The sequence below is a fragment of the Lytechinus pictus genome, chromosome 1, assembly GCF_037042905.1.
Source record: "Lytechinus pictus isolate F3 Inbred chromosome 1, Lp3.0, whole genome shotgun sequence".
NCBI lineage: Eukaryota > Metazoa > Echinodermata > Echinoidea > Temnopleuroida > Toxopneustidae > Lytechinus > Lytechinus pictus.
The window spans coordinates 17,639,646-17,656,899 of NC_087245.1; the positions used below are offsets into that span (position 1 = coordinate 17,639,646).

Consider the following 17,254-nt stretch of genomic DNA (forward strand, 5'->3'; position numbering starts at 1 on the left):
ATGTCGGGGCACTGTGGGCAATGGTAATGGACCTGAATCAGCAAAGCCCCCCCCCCCCAAAAAAAAAAAAAAAACGAAAGAAGGAAGGAAAGAAAAATGGGCTAAGGTAATCAATTTCAATGGGGTTTTATTGACCAAATGTCGTATATTCCCTGGAATCTTTCCGTCAACTGACAAAAGACACCTTTGTTTCAAGACTCGTAAAATTTACAACATTTTTAGGCGTAATTCATATATTCCCATGTCCCACTTTTTTAATACATTTTTTTGTTATTTATCTGCATCTTCACTTCGTTGTTGCGTTGTATTAAGTTATACTAATTGTCTTGTTATTGTATTTCTATATCATAAAAGCCAAGTCCACCCCAACAATCAAGAAGTGGATTTGGAGAAAGTGGAGAAAAATCTCGGAGAAAAATCAAACTACTATAATTATAACGCTGCATCATGAGACGGCTAGTCTGATTGGAGGTTTACTAGGCATTTAATTAATTAAAGTTCTCATCGAGGAAAAGTTCTTCATCACGGTCAAGTGTTAAATAATACTTGATCGAGAGCTCAATATCTCTCTAAACTATTGTGGCGGCAGCATACTATTTTTAAAAGGTTATTTTGATAGAGTCTCGCGTTACAATAGAGACGGACACATTACCTCAAAAGGCAAATCCTTGATGGGCCTATTTAAAGTGACCCATTTTGCAAATTGCATGTCTTTTCTCTAAACACTCTGTTGGGACGGATCTGAGTATTTATGAATTTGGTGGAGAAAATGTTATGTTTCTCTTTAAAAAAAATTTTTTTTAATCTTTTAAAATTTGACCTCAGGAATAACATACTAAAAATCTACCAAAATCGGGGCATCCGGGGCTAAGTGGTTATTTTCAACATGGCGTCCAAGATGGCCGCAATTCACTGAAAATGGATACAACTGACTTATTATCCACCCTAGAATCCTATTTCGGTTAATAATCCATGGTCTAGGGGTAAAAAATGTTGATACAGGCTAAAGTGAATTATAGCACCTCCAGTGTACCTGGCAAATCCAAGATGGCGCCCAAAATGGCTGCCGTAGACTGAAAATCCACAATTCATCTAAGTGGCTTTAATTTTGTTTTTATTCAATGGTTTTTAGGGTGAAGTAGTACATTTGAACAAGTTACAAGGACAGCCAGTGGTCTAGTGTGTCCAAATATCCAAGATGGCTTAAAAAAATGTTTAAAATGGCTGTTGATCATTAAAATGGACATAGTTCATTTCATATCCACCTGGGACATAATCAGGGGCGTAGACAACGGGGGGGGGGGGGGATGAGGGGGATGCATCCCCCCCACCTCACAAGGTGGGGGGGATGGCATGTACAATCATCCCCCCAGGTTTTGGGGAATGATATTTGGTTACTTAATAAGTCATAATGATGATAATAATAGTAATAATAATAATGATAACAACTATAATATTAATAATAATAATAATTATGATGATGATAATAATAATCCTCATCATTATTGTAATTGTGTTTATTGTTATTAGCCGCATTCACACGGTGAAAGCCAATTCAGACGGTAAAAAAAAGGAAAATCTTACAAGTATTTTGTGGTTATCTTGTGGTTTGGAAAGGGTCAAATAATACATTAGGATAAGTTACAAGGAGTGTCAGTGATCTGATATGTCCAAACATCGAAGATGGCTTCCAAAAATTGATCTTAAAAATAGGCTGCTTATTCTTAAAGCGGACAAAGCTCATTTCATATTGGCCCGAGAGATGCGATTTTGGTATCTAAACCACAGTGGTTTCAAGGGTCAATTAATACATTAGGATAAGTTACAAGGACTGTCAGTGATCTGATATGTCCAAAAATCGAAGATGGCTTCCAAAAATTGATCTTAAAAATAGGCTGCTTATTCTTAAAGCGGACAAAGCTCATTTCATATCGGCCTGAGAGATGTGATTTTGGTGTCTAAACCACTGGTTTCAAGGGTCAAAATATTCATTAGGACAAGTTTTAAGGACAGTCAGTGGTCTGGTATGACCAAAAATCCAATATGGCTTCCAAAAATTGATTCTAAAATGGCTGCTAATACTTATTTTATATCCGCCTGTGATTTGATTTCGGTGTCTAAACTATGGTTTTAAGGGTCAAATCATATATTAGGACAAGTTACAATGACAGTCAGTGATCTAGTATGTCCGAAATTCCAAGATGGCTTCCAAAAATGGAGTTAAAATATGTCTGATGTTACTAATAAAATGAGATAGTTTGTTCAATATGTGTCTGGGGAATATGAGTTCGGTGTCTAAACCATGGTTTAAAGGGCCTAGTAATACACTAGGGTAAGTTACAAGATGACTTGAAAAATGGGGTGAAACTTGACTGTTGTTACTTAATTACAAATACACCTCGGAGGTATGATTTTACTGTCTACACTATAGAGTTTAAAGGGTCAAGTAATACATTGGGTTAAATTGAAAGGACAGTCAGATGTCAGGTATGTCCGAAAATTGAAGATGGCTTTAAAATTGGGGGTCTTAAATGACTGTTGTTACTTAAAATTAGATAGAGAACATTACAAATACACATTGGGGATATTATTTTGGTATCTACACTATAGGGTTTCAAGGGTAAAAAAATACTTTGTGACTGGTTACCATGATATGCAGTTATCCATTTTGCCTTAAAATCCAAGTTGGCTGTAAAAATGGGTTGTAAAGTGACTGCTGTTAATTAAAAATTGACATAGTTCATACAGTATCCACCTGTGAAAAATAATCTTGGTGCCTACACTTAAATGCATGGGGATAAATTATCATATTGTTTCATGAGTTGGTAACAGCACCCATTTTGATGAAATTTTAGAATCCGCCATGGATTTTTTTGACAAAATGGAATACTAACCATCCTTATTACTTGTCCGAATGTATCATTTGACCCTTCATACCAAAATTTAAACACCAACATTATTTCTTACAGATAGATATTGCAGAACTCTGACCATTATTGAGTGATATGAATCGTTTTAGATGTCTTTTTTGAAAACCCTCTTGGACAACTGCATATCCATGTAACCAGTCCAAACGTATTATTTCAACCATGAAACCAAAGTGTGTACACCGAAATCATATCTTCTTGGTGGATTTTAAATGAACTATGTCAATTTTAAAAGTAACAGCAGTCACTTTAGAGTCCGATTTTTTGGAAGCCATCTTGGAATGACGACATACTGGACCACTGACTGTCCTTGTAACTAATTTTCTGACTTTTAAAACCATGGTAAAGACATCGAAATCATATACCCTTGATGGATATTACATGAGCTATATCCATTTGTAAATACCAGCGGCTAATTTATACTATTTTTTAAGCCACTGTGGACTTTTGGGCAAACTTTGACCACCCTTCGTCCTTTTAACTTATCCCAATGTATTATTTGACAATTGAAAGCATGGTCTAGACACCGAAATCATATCTCCCAGGTGGATATTATATGAGCTATGTCAATTTTAAGTATCAACAGCCATTTTAAACTCAATTTTTGGAAGCCATCGTGGATTTTTGGACACACCAGACCACTGGCTGTCCTTGTAACTTGTACCGATGTACTACTTCACCATCAAAACCATTGAATGAAAACAAAATTAAAGCCACTTAAGTAAGTAATAAATGAATTTTTTGTTTTTTAGCCTCCGGAAGCCATTTTGGGCGCCATCTTGGAATTTCCTGGTACCCAAGAACACTAATATTCACTCTAACTTGTATCAATAAATTATTTTACCCACTGGAACATGGAATATGTACCTAAATAGGATTCTAGGGTGGATAATGAGTGAGTTATATCCATTTTCAGTGAATGGCGGCCATCTTGGACGCCATCTTGAAAATAACTACTTTCCCACATGCGGATTTTGGTAGATTTTTAGTATGTTATTCCTGAGGTCAAATAGTACAAAAAACAGTTGAAAAATCATTTGTTGCAATTTGTTCCGGGTCAAACCATATAATGAAATGATAGAAAAAGATGCAACCAAAATTAAACACAGACAACTCTGCTGAAGTATCAGCAACCGGTTTTTTTTTAAGAGTCGAGTATCGTTAATTAAGAATGCACGAAACCGCCCTTACAGGGCGAGATCTAATTGGTCATTTTGCGTAACCAAGAAAAACATTATTTACATAATATTACTCAGTCCGTGTCTCTTAGGGTTCAACACGTATCGGAAATGCTTTCTTTTGAAATTCATCTGCTGTTCGGAAAATACTGTCTTTAATAATAACAGGGGGAAATTTCTTTGCGTCCAACAAAAAAAATCAAAATTGCTTTTGATTCTTTTTTTTTTACACATTATCACATAAACGTATTTCAGGCTTCTTTGATATCATAAAATAAACTCAGAAATTGTCACAACAACTCTCTAAATGTAAACTGAAACTAATCAAACTAATTACTATGTCAGAGTTGTGTAAAGGGCCTATCCCATTCAACAAAATCTAAGGCAATATTTTTTTATTTTGCTTAAATCTGTTTGCCAGAGTGCACATATTGACTCTTATCCTCGGTAAACTTCAGCAAAAGTTGCCATAATTAAGCGAACCTTTAAATAAAATTCACAATTATCGTTTATACCATCACGACAACTTGATACTTTATATATAGTGTATACCAATTTGATAAGCATCAATATCAAAGGCCAGATATTGCAGAATAAATATAATATTCATGAACGTCTTTGTGATAGCTAATTATGTCCTTCATACAAACGTCCTTGGCTCGATGGCGTTATTCTCCCATGCAGCGGATGGGAGGCCTCGATATAAAATGTTGATATCATTACTGTAACAACGGCACATTCAGATGAACACATTCTTCATTCCGAGAGAGGAACTATACCTCTTTCACACTTTACGAAACTATTTGAAGATTTCCTTCTGCTGCTCTCAGGACTCGGTGCATGAAAAAAACATCAGTAATCATGGTAAGCTCATACTTTCTATTATTATTATTATTACTATTATCTTTATTATTATTATCATTATCGCAGATTTCATATCCGTCATGAATTATCATGGACATAATTACGGTTTCATGATGTTTACTTTTACTTCTTAGGCCAATTTTCCATTTCCTTTCTTGGTCAATAAAAAAAAATGAACTAAAATAGTTGCCAGTTATGTACACGTTGCACTCCTGTATTTGTCCCCCCCCCCTCATCTCTCCATATATATATCTCTCTCTCCCTCCTTGAACAGTCTTGAAAACAAGTCCTTATTCTTTTTTAATGTTCGATTTATTTAGGGAAAATTGATTTTGTATTCAGTTACGTCCATCACAATCGTCATGGAATTCTTAATTGATATATCTTTCTGCTTCTTTCAGTCTGTTGTATGCTCATCACAGAGTTTGCCTATTTTCCTGTTCCTCATTCCAGTGAGTTTCGTTCATGGTGGTAAGTTTGAATTTGATATTTTGACCCTTTTTTATTTGTATTGATTATCATGATTACAAACAGAACATCTCATAATTACTGTAGACAAAAAGAAAAACAACATAGAAAAAATAACTAAAATAATAATCAGAATAACAATATCAATAAGAATATAAAGTGACCCTGTTTTTAATCATACACTTTCTTCTTATAATATTTTTGCGATTTATAAATCGCGGTATAATCTGTGAAGAGAATGTAATGTTGGATTATAACATAGCCAATCCTTACTATCTTTTCAACAGTAAAGTAAATTGTGGAGAAAACACTCGGAATGATCACGAATGTATCACAGATCCCGTGATCCCACTTTTATTTGTTGTAACTTCCAGTTTAGTTCATACTTCAGTACTTTACATATTTAAAAGAAATATTCGGGGAAACGCATAAACGATCAAAATTACCGTCTTGTCGATTTTTTTTAACAATACAGTTGCTTAATATCAAAAGAGCTTTGCGACCCAGACCCTTTATCATGTAAGAACATCACTCTATCTGGAGGGAGATCGATTCAATTCATTCGAAGATTAGCATCAACATCAAACGATCCTGAACCAGTTCTGGTAAAACTCCCATCTTGGCGCCATTTTGTCTGTGTTTTACCGAAAAGAAATGGTGAGTGCATAAAAACGATCTTCTACATATATTTTGGACATGATAGGCCTATGTCCCCTTACATCATAAGATTTCGCAAAAATATTTTCTAGGCTATTTGGATTACAGTTGCTTATTTCACCTTTCTTTAGATGGGTATTATGACCGGTTCCCTCGAGCCATTTGGCGCATCTTCCTCCCGGATCTTCCTGTTCCTATAATATGCTAAAGAGATACTGTAACCGGCGTGTGGTTTATCGTGTTTAAGTATTTCTGGAGGAGCCGCATCTGTTACAGGTGCTCTTCGAATTGTTATTTTTGTGTGACATTGTAGAGTTTTGCTTCTGACCAAATTGCTTTGTTGCACCAGATATGCAAAAGTCTATACATGTTATTCATTGGCAGCGGAACGATTTTGAAAGGGGGAGGGGCTGAACATACACAAAATCGCAATCATGGTCATTTTTGCGTTTTTGTACAAAGTTTTGGGAAAAGTGGGGCTAAAGCCATGTTAATCTGTAAATGTGGAAGGGTCTGGTTAATTAAAGACTTCATTATTAACTTTTCCCCTTGTTTGTCTTTTATTTCGGATCGTGCTTTCCTACTATATATTTTGCAAAGAGCAATTTTGTACGATTCGTATTGACTGCATCCTATGCATTCTGCTTCCTCTTCTTGAACCATGGACTGTGTTTTACAGTGTTTCGTAAATATCTTATCGATAATAGTACAATGTGCCTTTACACTATCTTCTATAGGCCGGCCAGACCGGATTCGTTAACGTTTTTGCTTTCTTCCATCATCATGATCATGATATGTGTCCATGTTTCTACTACAAGAAGTTTTGTCCCAATACAATCACCATCCGTAAATAGTTTTTTAATTAGCATTATTATATCGTCTTTGTATTATTATGTCAATATCGTAGAGACTCCTACGGATGCATCACCACCACTAGAAACTCTCGATGGAGGAAGTTCGACAACTTCGCCAGAAATTTCATCCAGTGGATCAACTGAAGCTTCGTCAAAACAAGCAATGTCAGGCTCTTCGACTACTCCATCAGAACCTACGACCAATGGTAAAACAAGCCCCCAGCCCCCCTTCTCGGTTCCGTGGCCCATGTTTATCTGTAATAGCTCCATGGCTAAAGTGATAGGCCCGTATTCTGAAGTCAGGTTTAAGCTAAACTCAGGTTTAAAATTGTGGTTTAAGTATGGACAGCCAAAAGTATCAATTTTTTTTATTAAGTTGTACGTTTCTTATGTTTACTGTGCTCTTTCTTGATTCATCGATGGTGAAGACAATAATCTATATATACTTCCTAGACAATTATGAATGATTTGAGAGCCAAATGAGCTGAAATATGATATCCCTACTGTTAGTGATTTATGTAACAATTGGCTGTCCATACTTAAACCACAACTTTAAACCTGAGTTTAAGTTAAACCCGACTTCAGAATACGGGCCATAGGGTCTGATAACACTTCCGTAATGATTTTCCTCGTTTGTCCTTTAAGTCGGATCGTGCATTCCTCCTAACTCTTTTGCAATTTGGTAGCGCGATTTTGCACGATTCTTATTGACCCAATCCTGTGCAGTCTTCTTCCTTTTCTTGAACCATGGATCATGTTTTTCATTGTTCCTTTAATGTCTCATCGAGAAAAGTGCTACTATCAATGTTTCTTCTAGACCAGACCGGTTTTGCTAATGTTTTTGCTCTCTTCCATTCATCTATGATAATAATAATAATAATATAGGGTATTTATATTGCGCACATATCCACCTTGTTAGGTGCTCAAGGCGCTCCTATATTACCCGGCTAAGCTAGGCGTTCTTCCATGTTCCTACAGGAAGTTCTGTCCCAACACAATCACCATCGGTAATTGTTTTTTATGTCAATATCGTATAGATACTCCCATGGATGCATCACCACCCCAAGAAACTCCTGGTGGAGGAAGTTCGACAACTTCACCAGAACTTTCATCCATTGGATCACCTGAAGCTTCGTCAGAACAAGCAATGACCCCAATGACAGGCTCTTCAACTACTCCATCAGAACCTGCGACCAATGGTACAACAATATATTCGCAGGAACATACGTCAGGTTATTCGACAACTCCATCAGAACATACGACAGACGATGCGGCTACAACTTTGTCACACCCTACAACAATTCCTTCTACGGAGGCTTTACCTGAAACCACAACTAAAGGAAATTTAGATGTGAATTCATGTAAGATGCTCTATTCAATGGGGCATCAAACAAGTGGTGTCTATGCCATCTCTCCTAGCGGTGTGGGACTGACCGATGTCTACTGCGATATGACCACCGATAGCGGAGGGTGGACAATCTTCCAGGTACGTTCCGCTAGGTTCTCGGTGTGAAATGAATCTATCCGATGTTTATGTTTTATTAAGATGGTCAATATTTTTGCTTAATCGCATCTTTTTTTTCCCTTTTTTTTTAATTTTTTTTAAAAAGAACTTTCGCTCTATCCACCATTTCATTCTGGCCTCTTCATCATGTTAATATAGGCCAAATAAGTAGAATTTTGTAGACTTGCTCGGTTCGCCCGCTCACAATTTTTCTGAAATATTCCAACGTATCTAAATTCAACCTTCTCTTGCACGCTCACTATTCGATAATTTTTTTCACATACCACATCCTTCACAATAATAATGTGCATACAGAAACGTTATGACGGATCTGTGGATTTTTACCGCAATTATACCGAGTATGTTCGTGGATTTGGTGACGTCGAGGGCGAATACTGGTTGGGATTAGACCAACTCTACTTACTTGCTAAAGATGGAGTCGAACTCAGAATCGATATGGTTGATTACGATAACAATCCATTCTACGCTCATTATGGCAGTTTTAGCATTGGAAGTACCAACACCAAGTAAGGTTCTTACAATTTTCCTTCGCTATAATTATAGAGAGAGCGTATGGAAAACGTTACATTTTGGAAAAGCTGTCAAAATTACGCTTATTAATGAAGTATCATTGTGTAATATCTCTAAAATCTTCTCTATTAGATGACACCACGATATATTTTGTTCATGCTTGAGCGCAAAACGATCAGAGTGACGAGAATGGCTTGCGCCATAATGAAGGAAATGGGCAGTCAAATCAAATGATTTGCTCGAGTTATTAAGATCTTTTCACATACTATTTATTCTTAATTAGTACAGGATAGAAGAGGCATAACCTTGTTTTTACATATATATTATATTTTTTGATGGTTTCTTGTCAATTTGAGGGTGCTGATTACGAATCTGAATGATGCCACTCGTGTAACCTTGAGCCTTTTCCACAAATGGGCAAAATCCAATATGGCCGCCAAAATATGCAAATTACCCATGAAAATCATAAAATTGCCCGCACATTGGCAACAAAATACATGAAAGTGTGTGGCAGGAGTGAAATACTCGCTGAAAAAATAATTTTTGACAAAATATCTATTTTCTGGATCATAATGGCCGCCATAGGCCTCTGTATACTCTATTATGTGCAACATGAATAGGGAAAACTAATTTTCACAAAAAATGAGCACTAAACTGCAAGAAATCGTGATCTATGAACGAAGTTCTGTATGCAAATCGTCATTACTAACGAGATATATCATTTATTATATCATGTATGGGAACATTTCTGTATTTTGATATTTAAAATAGCCGCCACTGGCCAAAACAGTATTATGTACAATGGCAAAGGGGGCCAAAAAAATCACAAGAGTGAGCACTAAAATGCATATTATTAAGATAAACGAGTGGAATACTGACTAAAAACATAATTGTTAGCGAAATTTATCATTTAATATACCATATATGTGATAAATGTTGTATTTTGATATTCAAAATTGCTGCCTAAGACCCTAACAGTATTATGTACAATGAGAAAGAGGACCAAAGAAATTACAAGAGGTGGCACTAAAATGCATATGTATGTGATAAAGTTACGTAATACTGTCTAAAAAAAAAAAACATAATGAATATTCGTAGTACACGTAAATGGAGTAGATCTCCAACGAAATATAGTTTGTGTTAAATACTGTATTTTGACTTTCAAATTGGCCGCCATAGACATTGACTGTATTATGTATAATGCGAACTGGGAAACTAATATTCACAGGAGTGAGCACCATAAATGTACGTTGTAGTGATCCATGAGTAAAATATTGCCTGAAAGCATAATTTCTAACAAGATATATCATTTATTCTGCCAGTTAGGTGACAAATACTGTATTTTAAAAGTAAAAATGGCTACTACAGGCCCTTACGGTATATTATGTACCATGTAAATGGAAAAAAAATGATTTCAACATAATTTGGCTTTGCTTGACTAAATGGTGTTGTATGAGTGAAATATTGTCTGAAAACATCATTTATAACAAAAATATATCATATCTTGTGTAATTTAGGTGATAAATATTGTATTTAAACATTCAAAATGGCCGTCATATGCCCTTTTGTGAAAATTATCTGTCGTCATTCAAATTGACGATAAGGGCCTATGATAGCTATTTTCAATTTCAAAATGCAGCATTTTCAACTTAATTACACAAGATATGATATATCTCGGCAGAAACCATGGTTTTAGGCAATATTTCACCCTTACATCACAATTATATGCAATATCTATAGTCAAGCAAAGCCAAATTCTGTCAAAATTATATGTCACATGTTCCTATGTACATAATACTTTTAGGACCTATGGCAGCCATTTTGGATTTCAAAGTATACAGCATTTATTACCTCCATGACCAATATGTGATGTATGTAGTTAGAAATCATGTTTAAGACAATATTTTTAATCGTACATAACAGTTACATGCATTTTATGATTCTCACTCTTGTGAAAATTAGTTTGGTTAGGGCTTGTAGCGGCTATTTTGAATGTCAAAATACAGTATTTATCACCTACATGGCAGAAGAAATGCTATAATTCCTTCAAAATTATGTTTTCAAATAATATTTTACTCATACAACAGGATTATATGGATTTCATAGTCAAGCAAACCCAAATTCTTACAAAATTATATGTCCCCATTTACATTCTAGATAATACTGTTAGGGCCTTTATGGGCCAATTTTGAATTTCACAATACAGCATTTATCTCATGCATGACAAAAGAAATGATATGCCTCGCTAGAAAACATGTTTTCAGACAAAATTTTACTCGTAGATCACAATTACATGTATTTTATGTTTCTTACTCTTGTGAAAAATAGTTTCTCCATTTGCATTGTACATAATGAATATAGGGCCCATGGCGGCCATTTTGAATGTCAAATTATAGCATTTATCACATACATGGCATGATGAATAATATCTTTTGTTAACAATTATGTTTTTAGTCAGTATTCCACACGTTTATCTTAATAATATGCATTTTAGTGCTCACTCTTGTGATTTTTTTGGCCCCCATTGCCATTGTACATACTACTGTTTGGGCCAGTGGCAGCTATTTTAAATAATAAAATACAGCAATTTTCCCATACATGACATAATATATATATCTCGTTAGTAATGGTGATTTGCATACTGTACTTCGTTCATATATCACGATTTCTTGCGGTTTAGTGCTCATTTTTGTGAAAATGAGTTTTCCCTATTCATGTTGTACATAATAGAGTTTACAAAGGGCTATGGCGGCCATTTTGAATATCCAGAAAATAGATATTTTGTCGAAAATTATTTTTTCAGAGAGTATTTCACTCCTGCCACAAAATGTCATGCATTTATCGCCAATAAGCGGGCAATTTTGTGACTTTTATGGGTAATTCAAATATTTTGGCGGCCATATTGGATTTTGCCAATTTGTGGAAAATGCTCAAGGTTACGCGAGTGACATCATTCAGATTCATAATCAGCACCCTCGAATTGACAAGCAACCATAAAAAAATATTGTATATATGAAAAAACAAGGTTCGTCAATTTTCTATGGGGCCAATCCTGGACTAAATCATGCTTAAAACAGTGGACAATAGAAATTTAAAAAATCTATTTTGGGTATTCACGTACGTGATTTTGACAGCTTTTTCAAAATGAAACGTTTATCGTTCATCAAATTTTGATTTTTGTTTATATTGCTTATATAATTCTACATTACACATTACTACCGAACCAACAGCAACGGTAATTATCATTTCCCTAATCATCCCCGGGTAATTTGTGCCTTTTCACTCCCGGTTCACCCCCCCCCCCCCCCCTCCGCTCGTAATCGCGATATCTGCGCGATGGCGGAAAATGACGGTTGCATCTTAGCAAACTTTCACTAAATCTATATTATCTTGTCCCATACACAAATTAACTATCTTTATTTGTGCTATGGAAGTAGAATTTGGGGGTAAATCTATCGATAAAGCCATCGAAAAACTTTTTTTTCAGAGACTCTTTGTATCTAGGATTGTTATAAATATGCATACACATAAAATGTTTTCTTAAGTGGGTCTTTTTATCGTTGTGTTTTTCCTGTTTATTTATTTTTTTTAACTATGTTTTTTCATGGAATTTTTCGTCGATACTTGAAAGTGCTATTTAAATCGAATGTTACAAGGGCCGCGAAACCGAAGGGGGGGGCGGGTGGCGCTTCATCTCTCCCAGTATTTAACCATTTTCACAAAGAGTGAAAATGACCAACGATTTTATGCATGCCCCCCCCCCTCGCTTTCCATATCGTTCTGCAGCCCCTCTGTTAAAAGATACAGTTACTAATTTTGACTAGAAACAGAGTTTACATTGGATTTGTGCATGAAATTACCTTTTTTAAGCAAATTTGGGCCTAACAATAACCATGAGCAGATGACCAATAAACCGTGAATTACGATAATTTAAGGGGTACTCCAGGCTGAAAATGATATGATTTGAAAAAGATAAAGAAAAAATAGACAAACAAAACACTGAAGAATTGTTTGAAAATGGACAAGGAATAACAAAGTTATGACATTATATAGATTTGCATTATTTATTTCATATTTTCATACATGTGTGTGTGATATATCTTTATCATGATAAAATAAGTTGCAGCCATGAATATCTCATATATTATATCAATTGTCTATCCTTTTATATTTTGTTCTTAAAGAAAAAAATGAATAAACATACTTTCATGTAAAAAAATACAAATGAACAAGTGGGGATATGATATTATCGGTCTACTCATGAAGACATGTTTAGAACTGTTTATTACGGTGAAACAGTTCTAAACATGTCTTCATGAGTAGACCGATAATATCATATCCCCACTTGTTCTTTTGTATTTTTTTACATGAAAGTATGTTTATTCATTTTTTTCTTTAAGAACAAAATATAAAAGGATAGACAATTGATATAATATATGAGATATTCATGACTGAAACTTATTTTATCATGATAAAGATATATCACACACACATGTATGAAAATATGAAATAAATATGATTTCATGTAACAACATAAAAAGGTAAAGTGGGGAGGTGACATCATCAGCCCACCTACTGAATATTCATGCAACGTTCATATAACTGTTTCACAATATTGCTGAATTTTACTATAGGCAAATATACTTAGATATAATAATTTTCAACCCGGAGTAACCCTTTATTCTGATGTTGATTACATTTTCAATGTAATGCTTGTTTAAATTTATTTTAAAGTAAATGAATAGAGATATTAATGAATTAATTGAAAAAAAATAGATAAAATATAATGACGTGACAAAAAATTTATGAATTACAAAATAATATTTATGCACGGAGCATTTTTCAACTTAGGGGCCCTACGAAAATAAGAAGTAAAAATGAAAGTGCTGATACTTAGATCCTCGGGTGCGATACGTCAGACATATTTTCATTATATTTTCTCTTCAATCGCAATCTTGAATTTACATGACTGTTTTAAGGTTCTATATAGTCTTAGACTAAATTCAATTTAATGTATGTATTTACTATCTTCAACAAAGCTACCGAATCGGGTTTTCATCATATACCGGTACTGCAGGAGAAGGGCTAGATGCAGCCAACGGACAGGACTTCTCAACCTATGACAATGACCATGATGACACCAGGGCTAATTGTGCTTCTCTGTACAAAGGGGGGTGGTGGTATAACGACTGTTATACAGCCAACTTGAATGGGATACACGGACTCCAAACTGGTTTGACAGCGATTATTTGGGATTTCTCTGACTCAAAATACATGAGAGCTACAGAAATGAAGTTAAGATGATCGGATTGATCCATGTTGTTGTCATTCCTTTCTACCTAATTTTTTAAGTTCTTATACAATAGTTATTTTAAAGCACAATGTAGTCCAAGTGATTGTGTATATTAGAGAATCACTTGAAAAACAGGAATAAGCAATTTAAACATATTTCATGTAATGATCTATATCTATAATGGATTTCATGTCAACATGGTAACACGAACATGGGCCTCATGTTTCGGAGGGGGGGGGGGATGGGCTGCTCACGTATAATGGTAGAACCGGTACGTGGCTCTTAAGACCCCTTTTCACTCATTGACCAACCCGTTCTCCCTCGCTCCTTCATATCCTAACTAAGCCCTTTATTTTATTCGTCAGTTCTCGATGACCACATTTCATTGTAAATTCCACCCACCCCCCCCCAAAAAAAAAAATTCAGAACTTCAGTTCTTAAGAGTATGGCATCTGATTTTCTGGCCAAACATCCGTATCCTTTCCAATCCGAGTGGGGGGGGGTGCCTCTCACTGAAAAACCAGTCCAGAATGATAGTCCTTTCTCAAGAGCTTTCAAGACACTGGACCCTGGTTCCTTTCACACCTTAAGGGCGCCACCTATTGCTGTCCTTTACCAGGAAACGAAACAAAACTGTTTATTCATATTTATTTATCAAAACCTAATAGACAATCATTATTCGGAGTTGTTAAAACTCATATTAGTGAAAAGTGCGTAAGTTTCAATATTTTACATCAATTCCAGACAATAACAGACTGTCATGAAAATTGCATTTTTCTCGTGACAATTTTATTTTCACTTTACAAAATCCCAGCCATGGCGTAATTTCCTTCAGCAAGAAATGTATCCACATTGTGCTGCACTCAACCCAGGTGAGGTGAATGGGTACCCGGTAGGAAGAAATTCCTTGAATGCTTGAGCAGCCCAGCTAAAGCCAGGGTAATAATAATAGCAGGGCCCGCTGGGAGAACAGTTTTCAGAACTGAAGTGGCTTCCCTGGGTCAATATACCTATATAACTATATTATTATAAAATACGTACCTTTTGAATTTATCTTTGATACAACCGATGTAGAAGAGGCTTGGCTATTATAGTATGACGTATAAATTTATATGTCTCTCTCTCACTTACACACCCTCCCTGCATGATTTTCTATTATTCATGCCATGTAAGTAGACTTAAGTTTTTGACGAAATACTGTTATGTTTTTGTTTATCTGCTTATATTCCTCAGATTGTATATTTGTTTTGCATTACCTAGTATTTTTGTTTTGAACAAAATATTGGCGAATGCCAGTGATGCTCTAATAGTAAATTCAGTTCAATTCATGTTAGCAGTAAACAAACATACTCCAAGGAAGAACAAAACGAGTTCGGTCTAAAGTCTGTCCTTGGATGAACGGCGAGTTAATTAGTGAGATGAATAGACGAAATAAGTTTCATAAAATGATATTAAAGTATAAGTGCTCAGAATATACTGACAATGGACAAAACATCGAGAATTACCGTTTACCCTTTCAAGCCACTTTAAATTTTAATGTGGAAGTGTGTGGACAATTGTAAAATGTTGATTTAAAACTTGTCAAATTTTGAGGATTTTCACATTTTTGAACTGTCTTACTGTTATACCATATTTTGCCCAATTTCTGGATATATTAATGTTTTGATATATATTTCTTCATGTGTTAATTTAATATCCACATTTTGTGATCAAATAAAATTGGAAATATTCGCAATTATCTATTTTCAACAAAACTCACTTTCTAGTTTTCCCATGAAACTGGCGGCATCACAGGTCGCCAACAAAGGCTACATTGCACCTGTGTATTCTTTTGTACTTCTTTAGAAATCGAAAGGTACATGAATTAATTTGCATTTCGTTGACACTCCATCTTTTTTACCTCCATGGAATTATCGACCAATTTCTCTCCTTAGTTATAATTTTTATCGAAGATTCAAGAGAGAGCTGTAGTTGCGTAACTATGGGGGGGGGCAGAGATAACGGAGGAAAAAGAAGAGAATTGAGGAAGGAAGAAAGAGAGACATTGTGACAGACATTGTGGGAAATGAAAGAAGGGGAATGTAAATAATATTATTTTGATAATTTGATGAAAAATAATGTGCATAGGGTCTATGTGCTCATCACTCCTGGTGCTAATATTTACGGAAGCTTAAAAGTGCCACCGAGATGACGAGATAATTCCTCGTCTTCTCGACTTTTTGGGTCCGATAAAGCGAGACGGTGAAATTCCAAATCTCGTCTTCTCGACTTCTCGGATACGAGAAGATGAGAAAGCGAGATTCCAAATCTCGTCTTCTCGACTTCTCGGGTATGTGAAGATGAGAAAGCGAGATTCCAAATCTCGTCTTCCCGTCTTCTCGTGTATGTGAAGGTGAGAAAGTGAGATTCCGAATCTTGTCTTCTCGACTTCTCGGGTATGTGAAGGTGAGAAAGCGAGATTCCAAATCTCGTCTTCCCGTCTTCTCGGGTATGTGAAGGTGAGAAAGCGAGATTCCGAATCTCGTCTTCTCGACTTCTAGGGTATGAGAAGGTGAGAAAGCGAGATTCTAAATCTCGTCTTCTCCACTTCTCGGGTATGTGAAGATGAGAAAGCGAGATTCCGAATCTCGTCTTCTCGACTTCTAGGGTATGAGAAGGTGAGAAAGCGAGATTCTAAATCTCGTATTCTCGACTTCTCGGGTATGAGAAGATGTGAAAGCGAGATTTCAAATGTCGTCTTCTCGACTTCTCGGGTATGAGAAGGTGAGAAGGCGAGATTCCAAATGTCGTCTTCTCGACTTCTAGGGTATGAGAAGGTGAGAAAGCGAGATTCTAAATCTCGTATTCTCGACTTCTCGGGTATGAGAAGATGAGAAAGCGAGATTTCAAATGTCGTCTTCTCGACTTCTCGGGTATGAGAAGGTGAGAAGGCGAGATTCCAAATCTCGTCTTCTCGACTTTTTCGGTATTAAAATGTA

General features: G+C 35.6%; 1 protein-coding gene across 1 annotated transcript; it reads left to right on the forward strand.

Annotated features, from left to right (window-relative positions):
* The first annotated feature begins 4,843 nt into the window (after positions 1–4,843).
* Positions 4,844–16,009, forward strand: LOC135155613 (fibrinogen alpha chain-like). The gene is made up of 7 exons (XM_064105165.1): positions 4,844–4,969; positions 5,371–5,440; positions 5,913–6,094; positions 7,002–7,154; positions 7,986–8,434; positions 8,768–8,979; positions 14,023–16,009. Exons 1-7 carry the CDS (start codon positions 4,849–4,851, stop codon positions 14,285–14,287), a joined length of 1,452 nt encoding a protein of 483 aa, XP_063961235.1. The 5' UTR covers positions 4,844–4,848; the 3' UTR covers positions 14,288–16,009.
* Positions 16,010–17,254: the final 1,245 nt, after the last annotated feature.

Excerpts from the sequence above, each read along its gene's own strand:
- LOC135155613 (XM_064105165.1), top strand. The coding sequence starts at position 4,849 with ATGAACACATTCTTCATTCCGAGAGAGGAACTATACCTCTTTCACACT. Across the intron at positions 7,155-7,985 it reads ATCAGAACCTACGACCAATG|ATACTCCCATGGATGCATCA; the intron begins GTAAAACAAGCC and ends AATATCGTATAG. Across the intron at positions 8,435-8,767 it reads GAGGGTGGACAATCTTCCAG|AAACGTTATGACGGATCTGT; the intron begins GTACGTTCCGCT and ends ATGTGCATACAG.